Source organism: Blennius ocellaris (assembly GCF_963422515.1).
Source record: "Blennius ocellaris genome assembly, chromosome: 17".
NCBI lineage: Eukaryota > Metazoa > Chordata > Actinopteri > Blenniiformes > Blenniidae > Blennius > Blennius ocellaris.
Genome location: NC_137666.1, coordinates 21,969,632 through 21,983,796, shown reverse-complemented (window position 1 = coordinate 21,983,796; position 14,165 = coordinate 21,969,632). Strand labels below are relative to the sequence as shown.

The 14,165-nt window shown below is 45.5% G+C and overlaps 1 protein-coding gene across 12 annotated transcripts in view; it reads left to right on the top strand.

The window, feature by feature from the left end:
* Positions 1–14,165, top strand: part of eml1 (EMAP like 1) — a 72,873-nt gene that overhangs the window by 34,672 nt on the left and 24,036 nt on the right. For 11 of the 12 annotated variants that reach the window (XM_080512846.1, XM_080512845.1, XM_080512847.1 and 8 more), the window contains one exon: positions 11,256–11,438. In XM_080512846.1, the coding sequence (XP_080368972.1) occupies positions 11,256–11,438 (183 nt within the window). Of the gene's footprint in view, positions 1–6,563; positions 6,624–11,255; positions 11,439–14,165 lie in introns of those variants that run through there. The other variant, XM_080512843.1, reaches the window with a different exon arrangement.

Sequence of the window (14,165 nt, the reverse complement as noted above, 5' to 3'; positions counted from 1 at the left end):
CAGACGGAGGCCAGACACTCAGCGAGGTGCGAAAGCTTGGAGATGGAAAGAGAAGAATACAAATCCTGACAAGTCCCCTGAGTTTAAGGATCAACTGCATTGAGCAAGATCTGCTCCACATAGCCAGAATAATCCCAGACACACCGCTAACACTTCCTCTGACAGCAGTGTGTGTGTGTGTGTGTGTGTGTGTGTGTGTGTGTGTGTGTGTGTGTGTGTGTGTGTGTGTGTGTGTGTGTGTGTGTGTGTGTGTGTGTGTGTGTGTGTGTGTGTGTGTGTGTGTGTGTGTGTGTGTGGAGGGGGGGAGTATATATACAGTGTGATCTGGAGTTAAGAAGGACTTATTCTGCCTCACTGGTCCATGACTTTATGCCTTTTTTTCTTTTCTTCTTTTGCCCATTTGTTTTGTTTTTGTCTTTCCTCCCATGGTTTATCTTTTGCTCTTTATTTCCATCGTCAGACTGAACAAACATCTGAAGAGTTTTTTATAAATAACATTATATTTTAGGTGGTTTTGTATTCCAGAGCTTTCGTTTGGCTTTAAAACTTCTGCCACCTCCGTCTCATCGCTCAATTGTGTCGCCAGGAAAAGGCCAACGAACAAAGTAGAAGTGGAGCAATGTGTCAAAGAGAGGACGTTTTCCAAAACACCTTCCAAAGCCGCTTCACTTGCTTCCTAAAAGAAATGTGTTTTATGATTGGGAAACGCTGTGAGTCAGATTGTTTTCATGCTTCAGAGTGTTTTGAGAGAAGATATAAAGACTTTAGAGTTTAGTTTTCTTATGTTGCATTCATACATTTGGTGTAGAGGGTAGTACTCTATCTTCATGTTGAGGAGACTGGTTTTTTACACAGCCGCAGACTTTCTATCAACACTGTCAGTTTCAAATGGCAGATGTGCTGAAGAGTACGTTTCCCCTGGACAGGCGACCAGGTTGGATTGTTATGACAGCGACTGTCAACTGTAGAACTGCCAAGTCGCAGGAGAATCTGGACTGGGAGTCATGGCACTCTGGAGGAAGCATTGTTCTTATTGCCCAACTACTCAGCATGTGCAGAACTACAACTCACTACTGTCGAGTTCCTCATGCACAATAGCAGCGTTTCCGCCGTCTCCATGGAGACAGGGCGTTTATCAAAAAGCTGCCGTTTCAGTGGCTCAGAGACCCGTCGGGGTGTGAAGGGACACACCTCGCAGTGCAACAGAGGTTTGGTGTCTTCACTTGAAATCGACGAGTAAACAAGACCTTGGATGACATTGCGTCTTTAAATTGATCGTAGGTGTAAAGATGTTTGTTCCTGTTCAACCTGTGAGCCGCCTGTGACCTTTGACCCCATAGTGAGAATCGCCAACGCCACATTTGTTTGCGGAACCGAGTTGGCATCACTAGCATGTTAGCCTCATCAGTACTAACTAGCTTGTCAGGTAGCAGCACCATCATCAGCAGTTATTGTTTCCATGGCAACTGATGCTGATCTCCTCCATGAGGCCCGTAGCTGAAGGCTGTGGCTCCTCTGGGTGTGTGTAGGTGGGTGTGTGTATGTGTGTGTAGGTGGGTGTGTGTATGTGTGTGTATGTGTGTGTAGGTGGGTGTGTGTATGTGTGTGCGAGTGTGGGTGTGTGCATGCTTCTATTTTATTTCTATTTTTTTCAATTTTTATTTTATGTGAAGCACTTTGAGTTGCATGTTTTCTCTGTATGAAAGGTGCTCTATAAATAAAGTTTGATTTGATTTGATTTGATGAGGTGCCTCTCCCATCCGCTTTGTATGGGACATTTGTTTGCAGTTTTTGTGGATTTATTTGGAAACAGTTTTCCATTAACATCCCAAAATCTGATTGGTTGGTCATTGAACAATGACAAAGCATCCCTGAAAATTCCATGCAATTTGGGATATTAGTTTTTACGAAAAGTTGGTCAAATACATACGTACAAACCTAAAAATGAATAAATACAAGCAGACAAATACATAACCTGCCCAAAATGTATTGGTGAAGGTAATTAACTGACAGCTGGTAATGAAAAAAGTTGAATTTGTGATGTGCGTATATATATATCAATAAACTTGTCTGGACGTTGCTTTAGAGAATGAAAAAGGCCAAAATCAGTCAAATTGCAGGATAAATTGCTGAGAAACCCGTAGAAGTGAACTGTCAGTCCACCACTTCTACAATCTGCCGCTTTAGTTTGAATTGATCCAGCAGGATTTAGTTTCAGTGTAATTTTATAGTTCTAATATTTTAAAAGCTGTTCCAGAATACATCACGTCAGCATGAGCACAAAATGCTGAAGCTTGTCTCTTCTCCTCCTCCCCCTCCAGTAATTGTTTCGTGGCCCCTCAGGAGACATGGAGGCCCGCTGCATTAACCCGTCCTGCACTCAGGCCTGCTGTAAATCACTGTTTTGGTTGTGGCGCGGTACATTTCCATCACATGTGTCTGTTTGAGAGGGTGAGGTGGGGGCGCCGCCTCCCAGCCGACCTGAGTTTGACCCCAGGAAGGACGCATGTGATGGGAGGAAGGCGGGACAGCGAGCTGTCTCATGGGCGTCGTTCGGCCTCTCTATTCCCCTCTTGGACCCAGGCACCCTCTTTCACACACACATGAAACCACACACAGCTCTTTTTCCCTTCTCTGCCTGCGTCTTCCTCCACGTCTCCTCCTTAAAGGTATAGTAGAGGATTTTCTTCTTCCGGGTGGATCATCAAAATAACTGGTCCTCCCAATTGTCAATCATTCTGGTGATATATGACGTAAGCCCGTCGTACGTGCTCGTCCCTGCGCGCAGCTCACTCCACACGGTCCTCATCATGCCGGTGGCCGACCCCACGCATTATTCTCGGACATTTTTACACAGTTTCACCCCCTCTGGTGCAAATCTTCTTGTAAAGTGAGCTTATGTGAGCGATGCCGACTTGTGACTTGTAAACAGAGCGTGCACGAGGAGAACTGGGCTCGTGCACGTCTCTCTCACACGTTTTAGTAGGCGTTCCGTCTCGGGAGCAGGTACAGCGTTGCACATGCGCATTTTTTTCAAACGGTGGAGAGGGCGGTTTCTTTCCTAAAATTCCTGAAAATCCTCCTGTATACCTTTAAGCTCCACTTAGTTCATGTGTGAGGGCTTCCCTCGCTCTGATCCACCGCTGGTATTTAGAACCCGGTAAGACGCAGCAGCTCACACACCTCCACCCGCTGCTGGGCTCACGCCATCGGGGACATTTTGAGATTCTGTACTGTCCAATTCTCTCACTGATTATTCTCTATGATCTCAAAATCAATTCAGTTTGAATTCTTCATGCAGCTGCTTTTGATCGATGACTTCAGTCGTACTGTAATTTTCTAAATGCCACAAGGTTCAAGCAAACCATTCTTCTTGTTTTAGACTGCAGACGGCCTGGAAATATAGGAAAACACACACTCCTGCTTATATGTATATTGTGCAGCCTTACTTGTACTACTCATTCAAAGTGAATGGGCCGATCCAGTAAAATGAGTGTCAGTGTCAGTGTAAGATGAATTACTGACAACTGCAGAGTAGAAGACTGTGGAAATGATCCCATGTAAAATACTTTTAAACCTAAAACACCTGATAGGTTCTGAATTAAGTACAATCTGAAGGTGTTTTTTTTAGCATGTCTGGATTTGATGGAAACAAGTTTAACTTGATGCGCTGCACTGCATCCAGTTAACTTTGGCTTTAGTGTGTATCGTTACTGAACATCAAGCTTCATGTTCATGAACACAAAATAAGGCTTTTTGGATTGTGGGGTAGAAGTCACCTTTGGGCTTTTGATATGTTGCGTATTGTTTGTGTGTTTCACTTCATTCAAAAGGTGGAGTGTCACATAAAATGCAGTCTCGGTTTTAGATGAATATTTTCGAGAGCCTTTGTATAACTGACTTGTGGAGTCGAGGTTAGTTAGCACTCAACCTTGCCTATCCTCCTCACTCCCAAAACTCCACTCAACACATTTGATTGGGCGTTTGACCCTCTGTACAATTAATAACCCCAATGAGGCAGAATGTGTGAGAACCTGTAGTCTGTTACCTTTATTCTAATTGGCTGTACGTCTTATCAAGTATGAATTATAAAGCTTGACTTGACTGATCCTGCTAACATAACTGAACTAGAGGCAAAGTGAAAAGTCCCTCCAGAGTTTGCACTCCCCCAACATGGAGCGACTACGTTTACCTTTCCTGTCTATTATTTGGGTTTTGAAGTGTGAGATCATTTCCACCAAAATATGGGGATTGTGAGTTGTGTTGCCTCCAGAGCTTCCAGCCACAGAGTTTCTCCTCTGAACATCATGGCCGGATTCATCTCTGGACCACTTTTTGTCCAGGAGCCACATGTTTGCCGTCCCTGATCTCACAGTTTTCTCATCAGGTTCTTTTCTGGATAGCTTCCACCAGCCCTCATCAGAGAAGTCTGCCGGCCTCTAGATCACTCCCTCCTTTAATTAGGATTCAGTCCAGACTTCCATTAGCGCGGCCGGCCGCATGGTGGAATTCGTTTGTTTAATGGGTGTGACGCGCTGGTCTGGAGAGAATTGGCTCTCCTGAAGGCTCAAGCTGAAGCGTCCAGGATAAGAAATGAAAAGTCGCTGCTCTGCCTTCGTGGTGTCTGGAGAGCGGGACTAAAACAGGGGGACAGCTTGTGTCCATCAAGTCGATTCAGCGTCATTGTTTGAAGTGAAGGAAACACATGAACTGCTCCTGTTTGTCCTGGGATTATTTCTCAGGCACGTTTCTGAGACAGCTGCTCTCCAGGCTATTACTTGGCGTCATCTTTTATTTCCTGCTGTATTTTGGTGAGGCAGTGAGTCAGCTGAAAAGGCAGAGCGCTCAGCTCAGCACGGAGCTGCTGCGGAGGATATTTTATACATGAGGTGGATGAGCACTGCTCATAATATGAGGCTGCTGCTTCCTGACCTGCAGCGTTTCCCTCACGCTGTTTTGGTCTTTTTACTCCTTCGGCGTATTGATCCCCGAGGCTGGCGGCACTGCACAAGGGGAAATGGGTCAGTGTGTGCAGTCTTTATTATTGATGACAGTGGAGTCAGGAAGTGACGCTGGAAGGTGGAGCTGCAAACATTTGGGCTATTTTAGAGCGTCTTTAATTTGACCTTCAGTCAGTGCTTGCAGACACAATCTAAAAACATCAACCTCAGAGTGGCCATTTCACCATGTCACAAATAGTTCATCAGCTTTGTGAAAAGTGGATGAATGAGGGGGAACGAAGTAGAGGTGGAGTCCATCGTAGTCCTGATCTCTTATTTTTACTAAACACTCAATGTGTTGTGTCACTTTTGTTTTACTTTACCTAATTGAAATGTCAAAACAACATTCAGTTCATTCACCTGATGATCTATCCGTGTAGAAATACATATTCGTCTTTGGGTTCTTATTACTATTGCAAATAAGGTCACTTGTTTGTACTGCTACATGATTAGATCTCTGGGCATTGGGACCATCTGCTGCCCACTGCTGCGGTTTAATATGCTCTAATCTTGATCAAACAAGTGCTGCTACTTTCCTTGACCTTAACATAATGTTCATATTTCACAGTATCACACAATATTTCACCCAGATCAAACATTCACATAAAGTCTCATGTTGATAAATGGTGGATTATTTGTCATCTAAATGTTTTACACAGCCTTTAACCTTTTCCAACACTGTTTTTGATCAGTTATTGAAATCCATTGTTTAACATTTGTTGTGAAAACCAGAAGATTTGACTAAAATTGGAGCTTAAAGTGTAAAGAAATATGAATAACTAAATGTTATTTATTTAGTATTTTGGGTGTTGTTTGGGCAGCTCGTCAGATTTCAGACATCATTTAAATGTTTGCAGTCAAATAGTTTCAGCCTGGTCAGTTGGTAAAGGGTTAAAAACCTGGACCCTCTGTGGGCCCGTTCTGGGCCGTGTGCCACATGTTGAACAGCCCTGGGTGGAGGTGGGGGTGGAGGTGGGGGTAGATGTCGTGGTGTGTTATGGCGAGCCCTCTCAGGGCGCAGACACACACTGACCAGGTAATGAAACAGGAAGAGAGAGAGAAAGAGGGCGAGAAGCTGAGTGAGACTGACGGAGACGAGGTGATTCAAGCAGATGGCTGACAGGTGTGAACGGGGGGGGGGGGGGGGGGGGTGATGGATGGGGTGTAAAATAAAGATTGACATCTTATTGATAATGATTGTGAGGGCAGAGTGTATGTGTGTGTGTGTGTGTGTGTGTGTGTGTGTGTGTGTGTGTGTGTGTGTGTGTGTGTGTGTGTGTGTCCTGATCCCACAGAGCACTGCAGGTTTAGCATGGTAGTTTGCTGGTCCCACCACTGTCAGGCTCTGGAGACGAGAGCAGAACCTCCGTGACCTTTCCTGGTCCTGGAGTGACTCTGAGGCGCTCCACTGGCGGCGAGCGGCGGTCTGGTGGCAGACGGAGCCGGGCGGCGCCGCCGTGACACCCGCTCATTGTACTCGTTCCACTGATGGTGTCACGCCGTCATCGTGTCAGCGTTCGCAGCAGACCCTCCACAGATGCTCAGCAGATAATAGCAGCTGTATGTCACAATGTTCACTGCGGGTCGATGTGAACAAGGACCGCTTCAGAGAAACCGTCTCAGGTGAGCAGGACCTTATTAAAGCTTTCTGACAGTGTGGAGATGAGGAAGATGAAGAGGAGAGATTGGCTTGGTGCATTATGGAGCAAAACGAGTAGGAATGTGTGGGAGTGTATAAAGTGATGTTTCTCATTGTGCTCGCTGCCGTCAGAGTAACGTGATCAATTATTCACCTGCAGAATTCATCTGACGCTCCGTCTCCACACCAGGGCTTTCCTTATGAGATTCTCATTCGGTGGGCAGGTGGGAATATTAGAAATCTCACACCAATCACACCTCTGTCGGCTCTGCTGGAGGTCTTGTTATCGTAGAATGTCACGTATTCTGATCCTCTAAAATCTATTCAACAAATCACTTTCCACCTCGTCATCAGCGATGTGTTCAGGCTGGCTGCCCTACAGGCGCCACACCGACGGGAAACTCAGAAATATCTCCACACTTTGGGAAAAAGACTTTTATGGTGATCGGAAAGAAATCTAGCAATGTCAATCATTAATCTTCTTCTCTCGTTTCACTGAAATCAGTTTCACGTTTGGATCAAATCTCTCAATCGAATGTGTTGAAACTCTCACATGAACGAGGCTAATTGAAGACAATCTGTCAGAACGCCACACGTCTGTCCTCGTCTCAGGATGAGCCACTTTGGGATAAGAAATCTGCTTTAAACTTTTCAGTTGAATGGCAACAGTTTCTACAGTCGACACTAATAAGAACATTGTCTTCGTTATCTATCACGGCAGCATAACATTGTTTTGACAGGTAAGTAAGTAAAGAATATGTATGTAGCACCTTACAGATAAAGGTCATAAGATCCTTTACAGCCATAAAGCAGAAAGATAAAAGCAGAAATAAGGTCAGTAGAAACACAGAGGAGGAAAAACATATACAAAACAAACAAGAAATACAATTGAGCAGGTGTGGTTTTTACAATATCTGAAATGACTTTTTATTCATTTTACATTAAAAAGTTGACTATTTTACAGGGGTGTACTGTGAAACTGTTCAGAAATGACTGAAAATATCAGCCAGTTTCAGCAGTCTAATGCTTTTCATCAAATTTAAATGAACATGTTGATGCACCTGCCAGCAAATCATTTTGTTTGCTTTGAGTTGTTTGGCCACGTTCAGGTTAATTTAATCTAAAGTGAGCCAAACCAGTAAATCGATAATGTGATCACCTTCAAACACAGAAAACTACAAAGGCTACCTTTTATATTAGTGAAAGAAAACTGTAATAACAATCCTACTTGGCCGTCTGTCCATTAGAATGTCTGTGTTCTCCCGTCGTTCACGCGAAACCGATGTGTTTTCATGTGAAATGTCGTCATGGAAATGGGGTCTTTGTCTAAAATAGGATGACTGGAGCCTTTGGAATGAATATTTCTATGAAACTCCTGTCGCAGCACGGATGTGACGTTAATCACTGGTGACTAACTTTCACTGCCGCTGATTTGAACGTTGTTGCCTTCAGACCTTAACTTACTGAAACAATGTGGCATCACAAACTCCATTTTCAAAATTAGACGCTGACCTACATAAGTGAATGGACTGATGATGTGTGATGATGTGAGCTGAGCGCTTTTGCTTGGTATTGTAGTGGAATGGAAGGAGGGGAAGATAAAACTCCAGATCCCTGAATGGAGGGTTTGTAATACCACTTCTGGCCACGAGGTGGTCATTTTTCTCCATCTGAAAAGACCTCATATACATTTTAAAAACAATAGAAGAAATAAAAACTTCCTCCATCAATCATTGCTTTTCCAGACAAGCTAAGAAATAAAACAGCTTGGAAAGTTATTGTCCACAAAATAGCAGTTCTATGATATTGTTTTAATCGAAGCTTCATTTATATAAGAAGTGTTACAGTAAGAAGACTTCATAGCTTCACTACAAAGTGTTTGACTGTGATATAAAGCTACAAACGGCTCAGGATTTTGTTGTTGTTGTTGTTGCTGTCGTACGTAGAAGTGTTGCATGATGAGGATGAGGTTGTACTTCATGGTAGGAGTGAACATGTGCTGACGCAGAAGCTCTAGTGTTTTCCTGTCCCCGATTGTTTGTGCATGTAATTTATCCTATGTACAAAAAATTCTAATTGAGACTTGAGGGTTCAGTCTAAGAAATTCACACTGGATGATACATTTCCTGCTGCACACATGTTGTGACTGTGGGGATTCTGGTTCCCTGAGGGGATTAAACAAGATCCTGTTGGGAAGATTATTGTAATTTCCTAGATAAAGACATGCTGTGAGGTTAGACTACGATAAAAGATAAAGTAAGTTGAGTAGTAATCGTGTGTGTGTGTGTGTGTGTGTGTGTGTGTGTGTGTGTGTGTGTGTGTGTGTGTGTGTGTGTGTGTGTGTGTGTGTGTGTGTGTGTGTGTGTGTGTGTGTGTGTGTGTGTGTGTGTGTGTGTGTGCGCCAATCTTTATTTATTCAGATTTCCTGGTAGGAGCATCCTGCGTTCCATCTGCCTAAAGCTCCAGTTTATTGTCAATAAAACATTCCAGAAGCAGCTGACAGGCTGCAGATTCTCCTCACTAACAGTATTTTCCTTCTCATATTCAGATTTGGGAAATAGCTTTTCTGGCACGTTTTGACAATTAAACTGAGTGTTTCATTGGAACTCATAGGATTATGCTCTTGTGAAAACTGCTGGGAAAGTGTAGGAAAGTAAGCGTGGACTCTTTATTCATTATTTCTTTAATGGCTTTGACACTGAAGAATGTTTTCCTGTTAGTATCCATCGGATAAATTCCTTCTTTTTCTCCAAATACGGCAAACTTACCTCCACACGCAAACATTTGTTGAGTGTCTGATCCCTGGTGGCTTGAACCCTCTGAGCAGCGTTTGCTTGCTCAGACTCCTCGCATCACTTTGTGGGCAGTTAGTTCACCACATCATCGGAGCCCCTCACCCTCAGATCAGACAGGAGCTGTTCCACGTGTCTGAGACGCCGCCGCCGTGGTCCTTTCAGAAAATCCTTTGCAGAGGTCAAGAGGTGTTTCCTCGGTGCTGCGTTTCAGTTCAGCTCAAACACACGTCCTGAGAGGAAACACTCACTGCAGATGTGCCTGCTCTTTAATGCATAATGCAACGTTATTACACTGTTATTACAAGTCTGCTGGGAGATTTACATGAATATTTCATCAAACCAACTGGGCATCAAGGTCCTGATGAGGAGGGCTGTGTGTGCGTGCGTGCGTGCGTGCGTGCGTGTGTGTGTGTGTGTGTGTGTGTGTGTGCGTGTGTGCGTGCGTGCGTAGCCGGGTGTTTGGCCTGTCAGAGTGACGATCACAGGTTAAGTCAGTTTAAAGATAAAAAGCACAGGTTTAAAACAAGTGTCATGAATGAAGATTTGAATAGAAAAGCAGCAACTTCTGTAAATCTAACAAGGCAAAAGGTTTTTAGTGTCAAGCAGTCTGAACGTAGAAAAACAGTTTGCAGCTTTAAAGTTCTCATGAAATAAAACATCAAAGATATATTTTTTATTGGTTTATCTCACATTTATTTCAAAGATCTGCAGCTTTTTGTCAGATTTTTCCCCCAAAAAAACTCAAGCAAAAAAATTCACCAGGAACCATAAAACATGTTTAAACAACCAGTAATGTAATAACTTGAGATATACATTTCCAGTGTATTAAAGCCAATAATATGCATTTTTGGCCTTATTACATTCAGAATGGCCCAAATTATTATATTATTTAAATATTTTGTTATTTAAGTATTTGCCTTTATTACATTATTGGTTGCTTCACGTGTTTAACTCAGAAAACAAAAGTTGCAAACTGTTGTTTCTGTTGCATGAATGAAATTTACGATTCACAGTTTTATAAAGAAATGTTATCGTATGTGTAAAATACATTGTATATATTGTTATTCGTGTTCAGCTGTTTTAGCCACTTGGGTTATTCAAGCTGTGTTGACGACTGTTTGGTGCTTTTTTTAGGCATGAAGTCATTGTTTGCTCTTCGGGATTTGAGTAAATTTTTTTAATCAGTTTTCACCGTTTTAGTTGACTTTTAGCTTATTTAAGAATTTGTCAATATATCAGGTTTGAAACTACATTTATCATGTGCAGGGAAAGAATCCGTCCCCCTACCTGAACCAGGGTTTCAGTCCGTCTGTCCTGTTCTTCTATCCCGTACCTCAAACAGCACCAGGTCTCCTCCTCTGACTCTGGTTCTGCAGGTTTCGTCCTGTTAAAAGACTTTTCCTTTCCACCTTCTCTGCCTCATGGAAGAATTGTTGGTTTTACTCCAGAAAAGTTTCTTGAAATAATTGTTTTTGGTGCGAAAGTCAAATTGAATTGAATTGAAATGACAAGAGGTTGACTCCCGACCGTTCAGGTAATTTAATAGCTTGCGGCACTTTACCGTTTAGCCTTTAAGTCTTATTTAAAACGGCAAGAAAAAAAGTCCATTTGAAGCCGTGTCATTAAAATGGTGACAGAAGGTGAAGCTCCTGATCTCTGTGAGACCTGCTGAGTCAGGTGGAGAAAGCATGTGGGAGATTTTAAACAAAAGGACTTCACTTCTCCTGGCCGCTTACGTTTGGCGCCTCGACTTGTTTCTCAATTGACGTGACCGCCAGTGTATATGTGACTCAATGTCCGCCATGTCTCCGCCCTCCTCAGATGACAGCGCGTCAGCGGCGAGCAGCATGGAGGTGACCGACCGCATCGCCTCCCTGGAGCAGCGGGTCCAGATGCAGGAGGACGAGATCCAGCTGCTGAAGTCGGCGCTGGCCGACGTGGTCCGGCGGCTCAACCTGTCGGAGGAGCAGCAGGCGCTGGGCTCCCGCAGAGGACCCACCAAAGGTGACTCCAAATGAACAGGAAGCCAGCCTGCTCAAGCTGGACTTCAGTAGCTTTCATCCTGACGCACCTCCATAGAAATACAAGTCCTCTCTTTGATCACATCAGTCCCTTTCATCCTGACGCACCTCCTCACAAACACAAGTCCTCTCTTTGATTTCTCTCTGCTCTGGCGTCTTTTCCTCCCTCTGACCAGCTGTCGGCCTCTTCTCTTCTCCTGCACTGTCCTGGTCTCACTACTGGTCTCACTCCTGGTCTCACTCCTGTTGTTACTCCTGTTGTAACTCCTAGTCTCACTCCTGGTCTCGCTCCTGGTCTCACTCCTGTTGTTCCTCCTGGTCTCACTCCTGTTGTTCCTCCTGGTCTCACTCCTGTTGTTCCTCCTGGTCTCACTCCTGTTGTAACTCCTGGTCTCACTCCTGTTGTTACTCCTGTTGTTCCTCCTGGTATCACTCCTGGTCTCGCTCCTGGTCTCACTCCTGGTCTCGCTCCTGGTCTCACTCCTGGTCTCACTCCTGTTGTTACTCCTGTTGTTCCTCCTGGTATCACTCCTGGTCTCGCTCCTGGTCTCACTCCTGGTCTCGCTCCTGTTGTAACTCCTGGTCTCACTCCTCTTGTTACTCCTGGTGTCACTCCTGTTGTTCCATGTGTTGGAACGGGTGTTGTTACTCCTGGTCTCAAGGAGGAACTCTTCATGTTGTGTGTTCCTGGTGTTGTGTGTTCCTCATGTTGTGTGTTCCTGGTGTTGTGTTGTTCCTCATGTTGTGTGTTCCTGGTGTTGTGTGTTCCTCATGTTGTGTGTTCCTGGTGTTTTGTGTTCCTCATGCTGTGTGTTCCTGGTGTTGTGTGTTCCTGGTGTTGTGTGTTCCTGGTGTTGTGTGTTCCTGGTGTTGTGTGTTCCTCATGTTGTGTGTTCCTTGTGTTGTGTGTTCCTGGTGTTGTGTGTTCCTCATGTTGTGTGTTCCTCATGTTGTGTGTTCCTGGTGTTGTGTGTTCCTGGTGTTGTGTGTTCCTAGTGTTGTGTTGTTCCTCATGTTGTGTGTTCCTGGTGTTGTGTGTTCCTGGTGTTGTGTTGTTCCTCATGTTGTGTGTTCCTGGTGTTGTGTTGTTCCTCATGTTGTGTGTTCCTGGTGTTGTGTGTTCCTCATGTTGTGTGTTCCTGGTGTTGTGTGTTCCTCATGCTGTGTGTTCCTGGTGTTGTGTGTTCCTGGTGTTGTGTGTTCCTGGTGTTGTGTGTTCCTCATGTTGTGTGTTCCTCATGTTGTGTGTTCCTGGTGTTGTGTGTTCCTCATGTTGTGTGTTCCTCATGTTGTGTGTTCCTGGTGTTGTGTGTTCCTCATGTTGTGTGTTCCTCATGTTATGTGTTCCTGGTGTTATGTGTTCCTAGTGTTGTGTGTTCCTAGTGTTGTGTGTTCCTAGTGTTGTGTTGTTCCGTGTTCAGACCCAGCTATGATGAGAAGGTCTCTCAGCAGACGGCCATGTTGTGAAGACAGGTAGGTCGTCTGTGTGGTTTGTCTCCACTCATCAGACCTGCTTTTCACACACTGCAGTCACTTGCTTCCCCGTTGTCCCGTTGCCTTCTTACCCTGTGGCTCTTTTGCCCCGTTGCCCCATGTTGGCGTGGTGTTTCACGGGGAACTGCACCGTGACGTGAAGTTGTGGATGAAGATCGATGTGTCGCTACAAAGGAGGAACTTGTTTCAGCACAGAACGTCTGAGTTTCACTGGGTACAGGTGTGGCACCGACCGCCCAGACCTGTGGCCCGCCCACTCTTAAAGGGAGATCCCAGCCTAATCCCTGACAGTACCCCCCCCCTCCCTCCACGACCGGCTCCAGACGGCCAAGGCATCTCAGGATGCTGCCTGTGGAAGTCCCTGATCATATCTGGGTCCAAAATGTCCCTAGCAGGTACCCAGGCACGTTCATCAGGACCATACCCCTCCCAGTCCACCAGGTACTGAAACCCCCGTCCACGCCAGCGAGCTGCCAGTAGCCGCCTGACTGAAAAAGCCTCCTCACCCTCTACCATACGGGGGGGGAAGGGGGGGCTCTTGAGGAGGAAACCAGTGGGCTAACCCTGGCAGGTTTAACCTTTGATAAGTGAAAGGTGGGGTGGACCCGAAGTGAGCGGGGCAAGCGAAGGCGGACTGCAGAGGGGCCAACAAGCTTGACTATTGGATAGGGTCCAATAAACCTTGAAGCCAGCTTCTTTAAGTCCGAGTGGATAGGCAGGTCCCGGGTGGAGAGCCACACACGCTGACCCACCGCGTAAGTTGGTGCGGGATCCCGGCGCCGGTCTGCAAGTCTTTTACGCTCTGCAGACTGCTGCAAAAGCCTGCTTCTGGCCTTGAGCCAAGCTCGCTTGCATCGCCGCTCCAACACCAGGGCTGAAGGGACACTAACCTCCGACTCCAGGGCAGGGAACAGGGGAGGTTGGTACCCATAGGGACAGGGAAGGGAATTGTGGGCGTACTCTACCCAGACGAACTGCCTGTACCACGAAGCCGGGCTGTCAGAGACCAGACAACGAAGGATGGACTCCAGCTCCTGGTTCACCCTCTCCGTCTGGCCGTTAGATTCTGGGTGGTACCCAGACAAAAGGCTCACCGTCGTTCCCAACAGCCTGCAAAACTCCCTCCAAAACCAAGACTTGAACTGAGGCCCCCTGTCAGAGACAATGTCCCGCGGGAACCCATGAAGGCGGAACACGTGCGTCAGCATGACCTCCG